General features: G+C 35.3%; 2 protein-coding genes across 3 annotated transcripts in view; one reads left to right on the top strand and one right to left on the bottom strand.

The window, feature by feature from the left end:
• Nucleotides 1–1,915: 1,915 nt before the first annotated feature.
• LOC117971938 (cyclin-dependent kinases regulatory subunit 2) lies at nucleotides 1,916–9,251 on the bottom strand. The gene is made up of 3 exons (XM_034920083.2): nucleotides 9,038–9,251; nucleotides 7,488–7,615; nucleotides 1,916–2,285 (listed from the first exon to the last, which is right to left on the bottom strand). The coding sequence occupies exons 1-3, from the start codon at nucleotides 9,094–9,096 to the stop codon at nucleotides 2,242–2,244; spliced, it is 231 nt and encodes a 76-aa protein (XP_034775974.1). The 5' UTR covers nucleotides 9,097–9,251; the 3' UTR covers nucleotides 1,916–2,241.
• A 58-nt stretch (nucleotides 9,252–9,309) lies between these two features.
• The window catches only part of LOC117409208 (SHC-transforming protein 3), a 46,657-nt gene continuing 36,994 nt past the window's right edge, over nucleotides 9,310–18,972 (top strand). The window contains exons 1-2 of one of the 2 annotated variants that reach the window (XM_059022072.1): nucleotides 9,310–9,375; nucleotides 9,883–9,923. The gene's annotated coding sequence lies outside the window, so the exon portion shown is untranslated. The remainder of the gene's footprint in view (nucleotides 9,376–9,882; nucleotides 9,924–18,972) is intronic. The other variant, XM_059022075.1, reaches the window with a different exon arrangement.

Raw genomic sequence — 18,972 nt, 5'->3', positions numbered from 1 at the left:
CAAAAAACATGTCATAGCTATAACTACAGCAAGTGCACCTGTAGACAACAATCTCCCTAGCTAGTATAAATTCCTTGACTCTCAGATTTAATCCACTTCAAGCCACCGTCAGGGCCCGATTTAGGTATCTTTAACCCCCGGGACATCATTTTTGTAAGCAAACATTTTTTGCTTGTTTGCTTTTATTATTTAAGTTTCTTCTTTTAGCCGCGCCACTCAGTTTCTCCATGACCATAACACAGTAATACCAAATTGTACCACAGTTCAGTCATTGTGACATTGTGATATGCAACGGGAGACTGGGGTGTGGGCTTGTTCAGCATCAGTGTGATGGGAACGCACAGGACTTTTAATCTATGTCAGACGACGAAAAATTGGATGATAAAATAAGATTAACCTAATAAAACAGTAATTCATGCAAGTAGTATTGTTTAGTCATATTATAACGTTAATATAAATACACCATACTACCTTTACAAATTAAAAACATCATGTAATTTTTCATGGGCCCCGGCCTACCTATCAACATTGATACGGGAATACGGGAGATTACAGGTCTGCCCTGGACAAATGTCCCGTTGGCCCCCCCTTAAATCAGGCTCTGACCCCCGTGCAGTTATGCGTCCCCTGCCCCAAAACATAAGGGGAGTTTATGTTTTTGTAATTCTGTCACCGCATTTCAATACTTCAATACTAAACACTTATTGTTTTCAGCATTTTAGATATTTACTTCATCTTTGGTATGGCACACAACTATCTTGGCAATTTTACAAAGCTGCTGCCAAGGCAGCTGCACTTAAAGACTCCTGGGCCACTGCAGGACAAAGTATTTGCAGATTTACAGAAACAATACAATGTGTCAGCATCAGTGACCTTGTCATTGGCCCCTGACCCAATACTGCTGCCATATAGGTTACAGAAGTGATGTCCCTGTTTCAGCATGATAGATACTGCCCACTTACATTGTATTCATATTTGGTCCACTGCTGTATTATTCTATTACAATTGTTGTCCACATTGTTTTAACTTCTGGTCATATCACTGATAAAGCACATTTTCAGATGGTGGTCCCAAAAGATCTCCATTTGCTCCATTGTGAACACTGGTTATCAATCCATCTAAAGTGGAAGCCTTGAGTATTGGAAAATCTTACATTTTAAAATGCCTAAGTTCACTGAGCTGATTCCACTGCCAACAGAGCATTCAGTAAACTCTCATAAAAGTTTATGTATTTGGATATTTTAAAAAGTAGAATATTCTAAAACAAATAGCCTACAATGTGCACGGTACTGTATGTGTATAGCATTTATTTAATCAATGTATTTGTATTTATTTAAATAGTTACACCAAAACAGAGATTTTGTTGTTTGCTTTTAGGCTAAAGGTTTGTAAGGAAGACAGTTAACTTTGTCTGTTCTAATCAATTCGTTTGAGAGAATACATTTACTGAATCTTGGCTCAGAGTCACTTTGACAATTGTAAAACACCACTCCCCTAAACATAACCCAATATAATTGTTTTACAAAAAAACAAAACCAAAAAAAATAAACCACACAGTCTGGCTAAGTCGGTGTATTTTATTGTAGTAGATTATTCATAAAGAATTGGATAAGAGTAGAAGGGGGGGGGGGGGGGTATCTTCTTCTCTGACAGCTCAAAATGTAAAAAGAAAACAGAAAAAAAAACAATTAAGCCTGTATACTAACCCCTAAGTGATTTGAATCGACTCGCGCAATGCTGTGTTACTATTAACAGCTGTAACAGTTTACCTGAAAACTGACTGGGAAAAGAAAAAGACAATGGACAAAACTAGAGAAGTGGTTAAACACACTTTCCAAACGTTTCTTCTAGCTATACAACCTAGTTTTGTACATCACCATTAAATACACTCAGCAATAGTACATTATCACACATATGAATGTATATGCAACAATTTTATTGAAAACAAAAACATATTTATATATAAAGCTGTTTAAAGAAATTTTACAAAATAAGCCATTGAAGACACATGGTAACACAAATCTGATATCTGGTATTTTGTGTATTTAATGGTTAGTTTCTTCCCCTCACACACAAACAGAATACATTGCCATACTCCTCTGTATTGAACCGAGCTCTGTTGCTGTGAAGAATACAGCCCATGCACAGGGGTTGACTAATTTGTACACTCCCTAGTATTCACTGAATACCACATTATATACAATGTCCCAAAAGATTGAAATGAGGATTCCAGAACGTCACTCAATTTTTTGGAAGAGGTCTTCTGAACAAAAGAATGTGTGGTTCTGAAAAAGAGAAGTAAAAACAAAATAATGAAATTAGAACTTCTAATATTCCAAAATGAAATCTGATTATATAAATTGTACTTATTCATAATAGCTCAAATAATTGTAGCAGAATTAAATTTAACATATCAAAAGTAAAATCGAAAGTGCCATCAAATCCAAAGTAAAATCAAAACAATACCAAGTTAAGACTGTACAAGTCTACAAGCACTGTACCAATAAGTGATAGGGAAATCAATTACTGGGGAAAAAAATAAATAAATAAAAAACACACACAACAGTAATTGAGGAAATCCACAGCTTAACATGCCACTTGGTGTATTTCACTGGCATGTAGCGACACATGTCTAGGTGTGTATTTCCCCAGCAATCAAATAAAATACAAAGATTCAAGGTTAAGGTCAGGGATTCCTGGAAGCTTCAAGCGATCATCAATAGCTTTACATAATCCGGGTGATCATTCTCTACCCAACCAGCTGGCCTGCGATTCAGAAAAAAACATTTCTTGGACAGAAAAAGAAATAAGGTGCAGTGCTCCGTTTTCAAAATTAAAGATATTAGTGTTAGCGTATATTTTGTTTCATACTTTTTCTACCTTAACACTTCTCTTACAACATACACTAGGTATTCAGTACATATTTTATTGACGCAATACATGCTTGGTGTTTTACACTGACTGCCATCAATTGGACTGGCAATAAATGCAGCCCGGAATGGCCACTTAACAGTCTGAAACGTTATTTAAAAAAGTGAACGTCGTTCCAGGCAACGGAGAACAATATTTAGGTGATAAAAAACAGTAACCCATTCTGGGACAAATGTATTTTATATCTAAAACACTCTTTAAGGTGTTTAAAAAACTTTAAAAGAAAAAAAAAAAAAACGTGTTAAGATAGTTGTAGACATGTGTCAACATTTTGGAGAGGAGATCAATTTATTGTTAGTAATCCATTCCCCGCTTTAAATGCATGTATAGGTCAGAAACAGACCAAAACACAACGCTACAAAAGGACTAAATCAAAGTAAAAACAGTAAGAGACATTTGATATTATTAAGTCATTTGCATGGCTTGAAAAAGTCTTCACACCCTTGAACATTTTTCACATTCTACTGCCTAAAAAATACAATTCAAAATGCATTAAAGTAGGAGTTTGTTTCACTGATCTACACTTAACGTGAAAGAACAATTATAGAAATATTCAAAAAGTAATTAAATAAAAAAACAAAGTGTCTTGATTGCATAAGTCTTCACACCCTTTGTCACAGCAAACCCAAATTAGCTCAGGTACAACAAATTGTTGTAACAAGGCACATAAGTTAAATAGAGCCCACCTGTGTCCAATCAGAGTAGTTCAACTGATTTAAATACTCCTGGATGAAGAATCAAGCTGTTTCTGTTGTATGAATTGAATTTGAAACAAATGGCAAAACATGCCAAACAAGGAGCTGCCAAAAGAACTCTGGGATAAAGTTATTGAAAAGGTACAGATTGGGGGAAGGCTATAAGAAACGTTCAATGTCTTTGAATATCCCTTGGGGCACTGACAGGTGCATCATTGTAAAGTGGAAACAGTTTGGCACCACCAAGACACTACCTCGATCAGGCCGTCCCTCCAAAGTCAGTAGCCGTGGCTTAAGGAAACTGCTGAGGGAGGTCACTGTGAGGCCTAAGATTACTTTAAAAGAACTACAGAGGTCTCTGGCTGAGATTGGGGAAAATGTTGACTGTTCAACAATTTCAAGTGAACTCCACAAACATGGCCTATATGGGAGGGTGGCAAGAAGGAAGCCACTGCTGAAAAAAAGCCATATGATGTGCCGCATAGCTAAGCGTAAACCAAACATGGCACATCACCCTGCTAACACCATCCCTACAGTAAAGCATGGTGGTGGCAGCATTATGTTTTGGGGATGCTTTGCAGCAGCGGGGACAGGGAGGCTTGTGAAGATCAAGGGAAAGGTGGATGGTGCAAAGTACAGGCAGATCCTGGAGGAAAACCTGTTCCAGTCTTCCAGAGACCTGGGACTGGGGAGAAGATTCACCTTTCAGGAGGACAATGATCCTAAGCCCAAAGCAAAAGAAACAATGGAGTGGCTCAGCAAGAAGAAAGTGAATGTCCTCAAACATTTTCCATTCTCACCAATAATATTTATACACACATTTGCCATACCCTATCCATGTTGGCCCTATCGTAAAGGGCTTTGAGATGTTCCTGTAATAAGTATTATAAGTAGGGCCCTATCAAATTCACGGTCATAACATTTCAGTTTCAGCTATTTAAATCTATTTAAATTTCAAGACACAGCTAGACACAGCTCTCTGCATCCACTGAATTTGTTGCAATTAAAAGACAGCGCCGAGCAAGCAAGCCCAGGCAAAGGAGGACGGGTCTGTAGCTGGACAACATATTCAGAAGCTAAAAAATATAAACGGGAAGTCTATGAAATTACTGGCATATTTATTTATTTTTGTCCTGCGGTTGCTTTTAATGTATTTTTCTGGTCGTACTACTATTTTGTATATAATTGGCTTCCAAAATATTTTACACGACCCACTACAGTAATTATTGTAGCACTTTATTTATTTTGGACTCTCATTTTAAAATCTAAGTCTAATTTTACTTGCCTAACGGTACTACCAGTTGAGATCCGTAAATCAAACTTAACCTGCTCCGATGCCCGTGTCTACCAATCAGTGAGTAGAGCCCAGTTATTGGCTGCTGTCAAGTGTCAATCAGTAAATCCTGTCCAGTTCATGATGAGCTTTCTTTTTTAAATTGAAACAAGCTAATAAATCACATTAGGAACCTGTAATGGTACTTGGATTTTAGTACAGGGTAAACGTACACAAAACAGATGAGATTTCACGGTGCAAAATGAATCTCATGGTCACATTTTTCACAGCCGTGAAATGGTTTGGGCCCTAACTACAAGTTAATAATCTTATAAGATTGAGGATCAGTGTGCTCCAGTGTAATTATATCGAAATGCACGAGATGAGTAGCAATAATTAGTGCAGACCCTGATCCACCCTTTATTTTGTTAGGGACAGGCTGTACTTAATTTGCCAATCAAATACAACAATGATTAAATGCATTTACATCCTAAACAAAATCTTACAAAGGTAATAGTGATGGTTTGAAATCTAGAGTACTGTCACTGCAGTCAATATTGTGACCAAACAGGCTTAGTTTAGGAAAACCAGGATTAAAACCATCTGTAAATGCAATTTCACTTCTCATAATAGCATTTTTGGGCCGATATGGCTGTTATTTTGCATGCCACTTTCATCGCCTTCTAATGCTGGCGAATCTTATACAAATATATTAATTCTAATATCATTGTAAAGTGAGGTTTCTGGCTGCTACAATCCTTTAGCCCTTGCCATCAGATCTTTCCATTTCTTCAGCACTTCCTCAACACTCCCATTTACATTATAGCACATTTTAAAAGAGTAAGTAGCGGGGTTCCGAAAAATACAGCGTTACACGTCCTCACGTGTTGCTACAACCGTTTAAATAACATACCTGTAATTTCTCTTTTCATTGAATCCTGACAACTTTTAAGTCTGTTTCAAAGCTCTTTTCAAAATGTCCACTCTAGTGCACCGATAGTGTAAGGATTATTGCCTACATTGTCAAACAGGTAACATGGCAATAACAATCCATGATGAACTTGCATCCAATTGGTGCAAGCCAGGTATGCAAGTGTTAATAAACCAATAAATCATTTCTAGGTAGAGCTGTGTTCATAGGTTCGAAGGTTCGTTCACTAGCTAGCCTGGAATACAAAGTTAGTTCTATACCTTTGACGCTTCATCAGGCTCCATTCATGCACATGTTTTTTTTTGTTCCTCTTAACAGAAACCGTTTGACAATGTGTGAATACTATAAAATCACACAAAGGTCACACATGCAAATTTCAATCTTTTGATTTGTATAATGCATATTACTTAAACAAAAGTTGTTGTATTAAAATCCACTACCAAATCGTCATACATAGCAACTCTTAGGTGCCGCTGGCGCAGGGTATGTTTGCCAAAGCATAGTGGGTGTAGTGCTTCAGTAAAATATGTACTGAATACCTAGTGTACAAGACAGGGTAAGAGAAGTGCTATAGTACAATATGTTTGAAACATACACCAACACTAATATTTTTAATTTAGAAAACTGAGCACCGTCAGCCCCTCCCCCCTCCAGCTCATGTTATCCAGTGGCAGAACTTAATTTCTTCATTCTCCATCTCGACAGCAAAGCGTTGTAAAGCGTAAGCTGTACTGAAAGAAATGTCTCGAAACCTCAGCTGTTTAGATTTTTTTGTTAAATGCCCAGATGACCAAAATAAAAGTTGAATGAAAGTGGTGCAATCTCTGGGGTTACTTGACAAGCAGAAGTTCACATTATTATTATTATTATTTAGCAGTAGTAAAATGTGACCGTGACTGCTAACCTGCTTGGAACGGTGACTTAAAGCTTTGTTTTGCATAAGTCTGCTGCAGTTCTATTAATTGGCCGCAATAAGGTGCTGCTGCAATGCATACTGTATATATCGCAAGCAGCATCAATTACGTGTGCATAAACAACGTATTTATTATAAAAACATGATTACTGTTCTATATAACATTTTTAAACTACATGTGAATGTTTTATTGCATTTATATGGATTACCTGTAAAATAGGATTTTCAATCAAATATAAACATGTAACTATGTATGGCGACGTCACCAGTAAATTATGCAAATTAGTACCACAGAAGGTTCGAACCTTCGAAGGTTAAAACGCACCCTTTGCTGCAGCCCTAGTTCTAGGAGGGTGTGACTGTTGGGTTTTAACTTGACAGTACAGAGAAGCTATGCTTTGCACCGATGTATCTTCTATATTGTCCTTACCACAACCTTCCCTAAAAATGTAACAAGCAGCTTCTTTAAATTTTATTAGCCAGTGACAAGTTGTGCCATTGAGTGCTGCTTCACATTAGCCTAAAAATAAGGATATGAAACTTAACATTTAAAAAGTATTCTGGCACTCAGCCTAGTTCTTAGAGGATAGGAACAATTATTAAACCTAGCACCTACAGTGAAATAGAATTTATGTCTTTCACATCCAGCACCTTTTATAAGCAAAATTTTTATAAACACTATTTATAAACTTCAGGAACTTTGAACTAGTCTGTAAAGGTAATTTTGGAAGGTTCTGGTTGTACCTGGCTCGTGCATCATGTAGTGAATCCATCCAAGACTCTGTTGTACACCCAATCGCCTCCATTCTTCTTCTGACATTAGATGAGTTTTTGGTACTTGTTTTGCAAGTTCCTTTGGCAACATAACATGCCTGTAAATTTAAAGAGAGGTGTTATGATGTCACTTGTACAATATCTTCAAATAGTCGTATTCCAAATTATCTTCCTTTGAGGCGTCTTAGTCCCTTTTTAAAAGTTTAAAATTAAAAATAAAAGAAAGCAAAAGTGTAGGCCAATCTAGCCAGACAAGACTTTATTGCTCATTCTACGCAAAGAAAAAAAGTGACAAATGGCAAACATCTTTCTTTTTTTTTAACATTAGGAAATATATTAACAAAGACATGAAACTGACCCTTTCAAATGCCATCTATGAAAATAACTGCTCCAAAGTGCTTTTGGCAAGAACTTACTGTAGCCTACTTCACAACCTCTCTACAGGGTCCTGCCCTATTTTTTAGAAGCCCTTATTCTAAACTACAGTCTGTAAACGTAAAGAAATTACAGTAGCCCCCGTGTGGAATATTCTAGACAACTTTAAACGGCATGTTCAGTGAATAAACACAGGTGTTCACACACAAGTATGCTGGCATAACAATGTCAATCGTGTGACAAGTGGCAAGATGCTTAAATTGTTCTTGAGGGATACCCTAGCGATCTTCACGGGGAGATGCAGCTTTTTATAAAATACATGAAATGGACGCCATAGAATTACTCGGGAATGTGAGGGGCCCATTTAAAACTAAAGTATGAGCATATTTTTGGTGTTTTTAACAACACATTTTCCGCATGCTTCACCATTCAATACTATAATGTAATGTGTCAAGTTGGTACAATACGGACTTTAACAACCCGCTGTGTATCTACAGTAGTGCTCACTAAAATAACAAACAAAACCTAGCGTCAACCAAGTTCATTCAACCCGGGTAACGTCATGCGGCCGACAACCGAGTTTCCCAGAATTCTAGGATGGCATAATTTGCAAGAAATATGAACGACATAAAACAGTCTGCAACATTAAAGAAACATAACTTGAAAATGTTGTTTACAACACCATCAACCATATTTCGTGGCGTGTTTACCAATGTGTACCTATCGTTTCAGGAAACAAACAAAAACGCGTGCTGCTCATCACAGCTCTACAGCATGGCGGAAGGAACACACATTGTATTTTTGAACCGGTTGCATTAATCTCCAAAGGTTTTAGTGTTACCTATTGTAACTATTTATATTTGTATTTGCTAGTGACATAAGCGGACTAAATAATAATAATAATAATAATAATAATAAAAATAATAATAGCAAACACTTACAGATTGTTTTATATTGTGCCCCAAAAATAGTTTCAAAAGTTTTCTATTACTCAATTGTTTAATACAAACATATACACACATATACAAGTGAACCCGGTTAAGATTTCTAATAAAAACTGTATTTTATTAATACATTTCCCCGTTCATTTCCGTTTCTTACAACACTTTTTAAAATTACTAGATTACTAATAAACACAAGCTTACCTGTATTCGTAGTGCTCGTCGGCATACTTATCAGAATAATATATTTGTTTATGAGCCATGTCTTATGGATGACTGATTTAAATTGGAACGCGTCGTGTTTGGAAACGATGCGTGAAAGAAAAATTGTTTTAAAAATGTTCTCTGTCTGTTTGCCTCTGCCGTGTTTCTAACTGACACGGTTTCAAAAGTAAAGTGGAACAGAGCTTGAACAAGGAGGACTATCATCTGATTGGACCGATAATATCATGTGACACCGCTCAAGTTAGCTTCGTCGCTGAGCATCACGGGAACGTTACAAGCTGGCCTCGACCACAGACTGAAGAAAAGATGATGATAAGGTGAGGTGTGGGTTGAAGTGAATTGATATTATTCACATATTATTGCTAGTTACCGTACGGTGCAAGACTGTAGTAATGTTACTCCTTAGAAATATTATTCAAACCCTTCTTTGAACAAGCCTAGAATTTTAAGTTCCCTCCACCTGTCTTCATAGCTTATAACTGTTAAACCTGGAAATAAGTTACCTCTTTGAGCTCTCTCCAAAGCTGCAGTGTGCTTTTTGTAATACAGTGACATAAAAATTAAATGAGCACAGTATTCCAAGTGTTGCCATTTAAAAAATAACTACTGCAGGTATATTTGGTTGAAGCAGGTTTAGGAAGCAAGTTTTATGGTGTGAGGAATAAACTGATGCAAAATCGAACATGATTATGGGACACTGCATTTATTTAGGACTACCGGTATTGTAATTACATTTAATTACAAAAAGACGACCTAATGTAAAAAATAAAGTCTATTGGTGCTCATTTTTAACTATGATAAACACTCTTCCTGTATCTTTCCAGCACTAATTGCACTCATACACTGAAAATGAGAATCTGCACCGGTAAGTGTGATATTTTCTACTTGTGTTTTTTATATCTTATTGGGTTAATAGGATTATTTTATGGTGGCTCCTCAAGACTGACAGGTTTTTGCAATGGTGACTGCAATGCAAATAAAGAGCCAATGTTGCACCCAGTCATTCTACATTGGTAGTAAATGAATGAATGTTGGGGTACCATTGCAGTTGTAATGGATTGATGGTTTACCTATTACAATCTTTTTCTTTTTTTCTGTATTGTGTTTTGGTGTGAAAATAATGCTGCAAGCACTTTTAGGAAACATGTGCTTAGATATAACAAGAAGGAGGTGACACCCAAAGAAAGAAAGAAGTCCAGCTTTTGTAAATAGGAAACAAGGTAGGAAAGTCTGCAAACAAACAGGAAGTACAAAAATTCACATGCACACTAAAGGAGGAAATAGAAAACCTACAATTAGGGAACACAGTGCAATTTTACATGCAATTTGTTTTTAAACATAAATGCTATTAATTTGATTTTCAAGTCCTAGCGCTTAGCTACGTTTCAGCACCCATAATAATTTTCATAAATGTGCAGTCCAGGTTTTTAAACATCACATTTCCAAGCAATACAAAATAAAAGCTCCCTGAAAACAAAGTAAATGTTTTTCTAAAGGCAGTAACTTGAAAGAGGGTCATGGTCCAAATGGCGGATTCTGTCGTCCCACCCCAACTTAAAGCAATCCATAGTGCATTGCATTGCTCATTGCATTTCTTTAGGTAAAAATCATAACTATTAAGAAAAAAAAAATAAATCGATGACATCCAATTAAGTAATAAACATTTTCTTAAACTATGTAGTGTGTAATGTAGGTGTGTTTCCACCTGGTGGTGCTGTTTTGTAAACCTTAAGGAAAATAATGGAATTTAATTGTAATTACCTTGGCATAACTTTACTTTTGGTAATCTTTCTCCATTGCCTTTGTGTGCTGTTCTGTGGTGTGAGTTCTGCAATAGTGCAGTTAAATGGTCAAACTACACCATAACTTTTTGTCCATATGAACAGAGCCCTGTTTTTTTGCATAAGGGTGCACCAGAGGACCAGCAATATATCTGGAGAGTCTTAAAGATTCACCATGCAGAATCTACAATTAATTCAAATTCTCTCCCTCTCATAAATTTAAGAGTTTGTTTTCACACAGTTTTGTTTGTTGTTTCATGTCACACACACACACACACACACACACTTGCAATACTTGAAATATTATGTTATCAGTACTAGTGTTTAAAAGCCCGTTCTTTTCTTGGTAATGCACTTAAAGCCTACTTAATATCTTCGGAAATATATTAGGCCAACCGTGCAAACTGATAGAAAAAAAAAACATTTCCACACATGAACTCCATTAAAACCATTTCTTCTGTTGGATGATTGGTGTAAGTCTAGTTGTGAGCAGGGAACATATTTTTAATTGCAACTGTGCAAACAGGCCGATGTTTGCTGCTTGTTCAGATGTGCATTAAAAAGACACGTGGGTGCTATTTTTGACCCATGGCCTTAGAAAATTGTTTCTCTTGCTGGTTTAACACTCAGATGTCAGGGACTAAATCTAATATAATGTGGGGGATCGGGATACAATTAACAGGCTGATGGAAGTCTTTTCCTGTACAGATGTGACAGTGAACTTAAAGTGCACTTTTAAAAAGGAGGTACTGGGATATTTATTTGTAGGCTTTACCTGTTGAGTGTGCTGACTAAGTAACTGATTGTCTCAGATAGGCAGGGCTACAGTGGTTTCTTGCGTCCTGGTCATTGCCATTCAGAGTTAGACTGAATAAGTGAATAACTGAATAAGTGAGAGCGCCATCATTTACTGACCAAGTGGCCTTGAAAGGAAAAGCTAAAGTGGCTTTTTTTCTTAAAGGATTAGATTTTTACTGTGTGCGCCATAGTCTGTGAAGATGTCATATTGCCTTGGTTTCCTAAAATGGCAGAACAAATTTGCAAATGAAAACTCAAAAAAGGTAAGATAACAACCTATACTTAAAAGAATAAAATAAAACAAAACAAGGAAATACAATTTGTATTTGATCATTTATTGGTTAAAAAAAAAAAAAAAAAGATTAACATGAAATACAGTTACCTTTATCGATACTGCATTTGCCATTTAATATTTGTACAAACCTATGTATATTGACAGTGAAGTTATGGTGATGCACACATTAACATATTTTTTTTTTGCTGAATTATTCTCTGAATGTACATATAATACATACATCAAACACATTTTTAAAGTCTGTCCAATACACTAAACTAAAGAAGATGGAAGGAATAACAGGGTGTGTTTGCACATGAATTTACTTATGAAGTTTTTACTTACACTGTTTTCCTTCTTGCCACCAATGTACATCTTTTTTTTTTTTTTTTAAAGAAAACAGTGTATTGTACTGTTAATTCTAATATTGGTCATAATTATTCTAAGAACATTGAAAAAAACATTTAAAAAAAGCATTGAAAAAAGCACAGTTGATCATACTGTAGCTTGTGTTGAGAATATATATATATATATATATATATATATATATATATATATATATATATATATATATATATATATAATACATTTTTTTTCTTTTATAAAAGTTACATAAGACTTTTTTTACACAGTAGCAGACCACTGCTTGGATATACTTAATTATTCAGTGATGTAAATCGGGCATTTATGTTTAATTAACAGATAAAGTATATTTGTGCTGCTGTGTTAATTTACTTTTCAGTATACATTTATTAAATCACCATATCATTCTCAAAGTACTAAACCACTACAAAGCGAGAGAACAGGGTAAGATCCATAGATAGCTAATTGCTTATAAAAACTGAATGAATATGTCAGCAGGCTTTTGCAAAGCCATCATCACGGAAGAGTGGCAAAACTGCAAACAAGATGGCATACCAATTCTTGCATCACTGACTGTTAAAATTAAAATGACTTGACTTATTAACCTCACCTGTTTTGCTATATTCTTGTACAGAAATTAACATAAATGTGTTCCCCCATCAAACAAACCCTGCTGGTTTTGCTAGTTATGTGTTCATGATCAGTATTAAGGTCTGCTGCCATTTAGATAAATTGTAAAGACTCCTTTGTACTGTTTTGTCCTTTCACTTTAGCTTGTACTGGTATTACATTATTTAATAGCACCAGGCATGTAATGTATAGCCTGTAAGAGTTGTGAGGGGAGCATAGTAAAATTGCTCCCTGTTGCAAAGTTAGTAAAGTAATTAAAATGTTGAAAAAAAAAAAAAACATTTTAATTAAGGTAACAGAAATACACATTGTAATTATTAATATTTTCCACTAGAGGGCATGTTAAGATGTGTGGTTAGCTAGCAGTTTGAGCCTTTTTGAGCTTTGAGTTTAATTAAAAATACCAGGACTGTATTTTCAGAGCTTTTATTTGGGCCTTTAGTTCAATGGTCAAACAAAATGTTCTGAATTAAGATTAAAAGGGGGGGTGTTTCTTCTGATTGGTGTGGTGGTGGTAGTGACAAGAAAAGAGTACTAATACTAATTGGTATCAAGATAGTACCCAGAAGTCCTGTTGCTACCTCAGTACTGTTTTGAGTGTGTACTATTACTTAGAACATTTTCTCTAAGAATGCACTTAACTGGTGTTAGTGGTATATTAATCTCCTGCCTTATGTGATAGTACTAGCTTTAGTTTTTGCCACTGCTTCTGATTTTTGAATTTTACGTTTTTATTTTCCACAAAATTGTAAGTAGATTAAGTTTACAATTAGAACCACTCTCAGCTTCTCAGTTTTATGTTGGTTTTATGGATCACAAATTTGAACTCATTGTTCTGTTAGATTTGATACAGTTTTCTACAGATTATGTTAACGATTCTTAAGAAATCGGTTTAATTTTATTTATTCTTATTTTATTAATTGCAAGTAATTTAATTGCCGTAAGGAAGTTCAAAATCTAATGACAACAGGGGAAGAATCAAGATATTTGAAGGATACAGTGAGCTTGTGATAGAGACCTTTGTGATTTTCAATTATGTAAATGCTGAGAGTTTAAAATGTGCTTGTCTGAGAAGGTAACAGATTGTGATGTGTTTATTTTTAAAGCACTAGGATGTCTGCTTTTATAGTACCTTTGTAACTCCGCAGACACACACATACACACACACACATATATAGTATACAAACTGTACACATTCCACACTAGGGTACTCCAAAATTGTAGAATATCCACTTTACATAAAGACCATTAACAAAAGCAAATGACACTTGCTACAGTATACGGTTGGGCTGGCAAACCATTCATCCTGCTTGTTGCTATGCTGTCTTTGAAACTATGGTTACGACGAAGGGGCTTTAGGATTGATCTTTATATTTCTTCATTTAAGCAGGCTTTGGCGTTGGGAAGGACTGCATGCCCTTTAGAAGGAAACTGTTAGCCACAAACCCTCATTTCTATGTGCTGAAGGGAAAGTTAAATGTAACATATATAATTGCTTTTTGTATGTCTGCAAAATAAGAATCAGTGTCAGGTTGCATACAGTATTGCAATGAATGCTCATAGTTTTGCTGTTTTATATGTCGTAACCATATTTAGTTTTAGACAAGGATAGTACAAGCCTTAGTTTTGTATTTACAGTAAGAAATATTTAGGTCATTTTTACAATTGTATTCATATTTTGCCAAGACATTTTGACTTGTACAATATAAGGTTCTGTTAACAAACTTAAATTGGTAGGTTTTGAATATAACTGCTGAATTTGCTACCAGTAAAATACGCGGATTGAAAATTTCATTTTTTATCTCTTTACATCCTGTATTTTTTTTTTTTTTTTTTGAGACTAGTCCCAAGACAACATAAAATATTCCTAATCGGTCCCTAATACAACACAAAAATAAACCCAAACTCTTAGGCTTTTCTAGGTCTTGTCTTGACCCAATGACATATTTCAAATTTCAGGGTTTTTTTTTTCACATTGTGAATATGTTTAGTTGGATATCAGTTGTTCTTTCTAAAAAAAAAAAAACTTTAAATACCAGTCCTATTCTGAACGGCTCTTCTCTTTCTATCTTTAAATCTTAGTCTGGCTACTTTTTACATGTTGGATGCTTCTCTGATATGGAAGCAACACACGGTAAACAAGGTGTTCAAATGCTACTGTATGTAAAAGTTTTGAACAGGTAGGAATGGGGGTTTCCCCCTCTGGCAAAACCTCTAAAAGCTCAATGACTCTCCAGAGACTAGACACACAAGAAAATGGTTTGAAAAGGAATTCACAGTTTAATCCACCTTCCCACTTTAACATGTCCTAGTAATTTTAAAGAAATAGTTACCATTGTTTTTTTTATTTCCATTCTGTGTTCTCTCAGTAGAACGGAAAAACAACACTTGGATTACATAGGGGACAGGCCAATAAAATAATTGTACACAAAACACTGATCAATACTTCCTGTGAAAATGAATCTATATTATGAAGATTTTTAGTATGTCAAGGAAAATATTTTCATACAAAATACCACAATGTTTTTAATCAATAAGTAAATTTTGTATGAAAACATTCTCTTGTACAGTGCAGCCACATACAAAAGTATTGGCACCCTAGGCTTATTATACCATAATTCGAGGTAACAGATTAAGGACAAGCATTTAGCAAACGTTAACCACTTTTTTTTTATTTTATTTTTTATAAAGATTGTTTCTTAAACTACCAGGAATTGTGCATTTTGGTCTTTGTCATATTAATTATTGGCTAATGTTCACTAAATACTTGTATTTTAAGATTCAAAAATAAACATAACGCTTTACTTCTGACATTTACCGGTAAATCTCAAGAATAGCCAAGTGCTTTTGGCTAATGACCAAATGTCTCACTTTCGCATTGTAAGGCTTCAGGAGTCCTGTGCAACTTCTAGTGCCACACGAGTCTACCATGCTGCAATAAGTACGTAAATATATCTATTCACTGCCTTGTCTTTGTGGCATTTCCTGGCATAACCAAAGTGTGATTTTTTTTTTTATTGAAAAAACAAAGGTCCAAAATTATTTCATTTGCATTTAACAGAATGTTTTTTTTTTATCAAGTTACTATGTGTTTAGAGCACAATATCCTTCACATGATTTGAATTGTTTTTACAATTGTTTTGCTCAATTGTGCATAGGGCTGCCAGTTAAGCCTCCAAATAGCAATCGATTAGTTGGGCACACAAAATATAATCGTTTGAATAAATATACAGAGGGCTAATTAACTGTAGTATAGCTTTATGTGTGGTAGTGTAGGAGTACTGGCATTACATTTTTTAATCTAGAGATGTACGAACCGGTTTCTTTGAAACCGGTTACCCGGTTCCTGCTTTGGAACCGACGAACTGGATACAAATATCAATGATCCGGTTCCAGTGAGTGCTGTCATGTTTTTAATAAAACAGATTATTAAAAAAACATAAATTCATTCATCAAAGATGTTTAATTTCTGTCAAAAATACATTTGATAACTATAATGGACACGTTCATATTTAGAAGAAATGTAGCCATGAAATGTTTTTGATGTGATTTTTGGTAATGGGGTGATAACCCCCAAGCTATGACCTGCCATATCTCAGAAACTATTTGGAGTTAAGAGACAAAAAAACATTTTTTCATAATTTTAGCATTATCTAACTATGTACCGAGTTGAGCACTGAGTCAAGCCATAACCAATATATTTGTATTCTATTGCAGTGCATGATTACTTTCAACATTGTGCAGTTTAGGTGCAGATCACCTTGCTTTGCTTTCATAGACAGGTCTGAATGTAATTTATTAATATTTAATTCATTAATACTTGAAGCCTTTTTTAAATAAATGTTATACAATTATTATTATTATTATTATTATTATTATTATTTATTTCTTAGCAGACGCCCTTATCCAGGGCGACTTACAATCGCAAGCAAATACAAATACATACAAATACATTCAAGTGTTACAATATAAGTCATACAATAAGAACAATAAACACATTTGGTCAATAGTTGTATTTAAACTTATAGCCTAACTTTTAAATAGTATGTTGCTCATGAGCAGATAATTTAGACCAGTTTTAAAACAGAAGAGCTTTTTTTTGTATTTGCTATTTCAATATGTGGCTTATGATACTTCAAACACTCATATGAGCTGCCTGCGTAGCCCTGTGTAGTACGGGTAGACTTTACACTGCTTAGGCATTTAGGATTTGCAAACAAGTCTGATTAATAAGTGCCCAGATGGTCTTTTTTGTTTCCCACATGAATATATGTAGCTGCGTTATCAGTGTTGTGGGTAGTGTTTTTGAAGCGAGCAAGAACAATTCTATTAGCTGATGTTGGTTAATCTCAAGGCATGTTGAGAATCACTTTATGGAGGAGAATATACATACTGTAACATGTGTTTTCAAGCTGTGGATTAAGATGAAGAGGGAGAATTGGTGAAAGTGTTTGTGTGAGTGTGTGTAGCTGTAAACCAAGTAACCTGTGGTAAAATGTTCACAAGCATCTGAACTTTGGTTCTGAGTGTCAAAGTGCATTAAGGTACTGAATAGCAATAAAGGGATACGTTATACCATTTACATTGTCGGAAAATATTTCTTTTCTAGAGGTCACGAAACTCAGCTTTTAAAAGTTGATAAAATAGTTAGTAAGGATAGTAAATATATAAGCGCAAACAACAATAGGGAGTCATAAGCCCCTTTCACAGTGGTTACCCAGATCACAGTCCTGTGTAGTGTGAAACCACGTACCTGGGTTGTACCCAGGCTGACCCAGGTCTCAGCGACCCACCTCAGGATGTGGGTTGACACGCTTTTAACCTTGCGCTTATTAAAGGATTATGAGGACCCTCTATGTGCCTGCAACGGTTCTGAGTGCTGTAGTTGTTATATGTCAGTTTAAAACTAATATCAATTATTAATATAAATAACAAATAAAATAAAATAATAAACATCCAATTGCTTCCCATTTCGCTTTGTGATTCAGGTGTAAATTATATAAAGGTGCAGCAGGTCTTTTTATATTTTGTAATGTAAAAAACAAAAAAAGGTTTTAAGGAAACAGTATCAGAAATTCTGACCTGTAATTAATGAATATAGGGCAGCAGTGTGGAGTAGTGGTTAGGGCTCTGGACTTGACCGGAGGGTCGTGGGTTCAATCCCATGTGAGGGACACTGCTGCAGTACTCTTGAGCAAGGTACTTTACCTAGATTGCTCCAGTAAAAACCCAACTATATAAATATGGTAATTGTATGTAAAAATAATAATGTGATATCTTGTAACAATTGTAAGTCGCCCTGGATAAGGCCGTCTGCTAATAAATAAATAATAATAATAATGTGATGGGTCTGTGTCTGTGTGGCATGCATGTCAAATCACTCTATCTATGATTCTAAGCCTGCACTTTCCTGTTCCTATCTAGATGCTGCAGTCCCTATTGTGGTGCAAGTCACGTTGCAGTGAATGAGCAAGATTGCAGGAATATTGCACTCTTTGTTCAGTGATTGGATAAAAACGAATGCCCTCCACACCTACATACTGTACATCCAATCTCCACAGCTTCCTCTGTGTTCATTCTTCCTGCAGTTTTAATTATGTATCCTTGGAGAGGGTCTGACAGATACAAGCAGTCACGACTATGCAGATTAACTCGCTGAGCTCTGTAGTTAATTTCCAACAGAAAATAAACACCATGTTTTCTATTTTTTTCTTCCTTGTTTCAATGACCATGTCATTTTCACATTTTTGTTGTTACATAAGAAAGCTGTGATTTAAGAATATTGTGATATGAATATTTTACAATCCAGACAAAAAGCCTTCTAGCCAGCTAAACATTTATATGCGTCATTGAAGTAAATATTATTACAGCAGAAAAAAAAGCTTAGCATTATTGGTACGTCATTTGTAGAGACTGTTATGTTGTCTTTCAGATAATGAATGTAGTGCGTTGAAAAGGTGGTATTATTATTTTACTCTTGGTTTTTCTTCCCAGTTTAGAATGGCCAAAATCTGAAAACAAGCGAGTTGTTTCTGCACTCATAAGAGATCACGCGCTTGACAGGGGGT

Source organism: Acipenser ruthenus, chromosome 1 (assembly GCF_902713425.1).
Source record: "Acipenser ruthenus chromosome 1, fAciRut3.2 maternal haplotype, whole genome shotgun sequence".
In the NCBI taxonomy this organism is placed as follows: Eukaryota; Metazoa; Chordata; class Actinopteri; order Acipenseriformes; family Acipenseridae; genus Acipenser; species Acipenser ruthenus.
This window is presented reverse-complemented; position numbering and strand designations above follow the sequence as displayed.

What these genes read in the sequence shown, in the direction of transcription:
- LOC117971938 (XM_034920083.2), bottom strand. Translation starts at nt 9,096, where the DNA reads ATGGCTCATAAACAAATATATTATTCTGATAAGTATGCCGACGAGCAC. An exon ending in GACGAGCACTACGAATACAG is followed by an intron (nt 7,616 to 9,037) that starts GTAAGCTTGTGT and finishes TTAAATTTACAG; the next exon opens with GCATGTTATGTTGCCAAAGG. An exon ending in CTACATGATGCACGAGCCAG is followed by an intron (nt 2,286 to 7,487) that starts GTACAACCAGAA and finishes TCTCTTTTTCAG; the next exon opens with AACCACACATTCTTTTGTTC.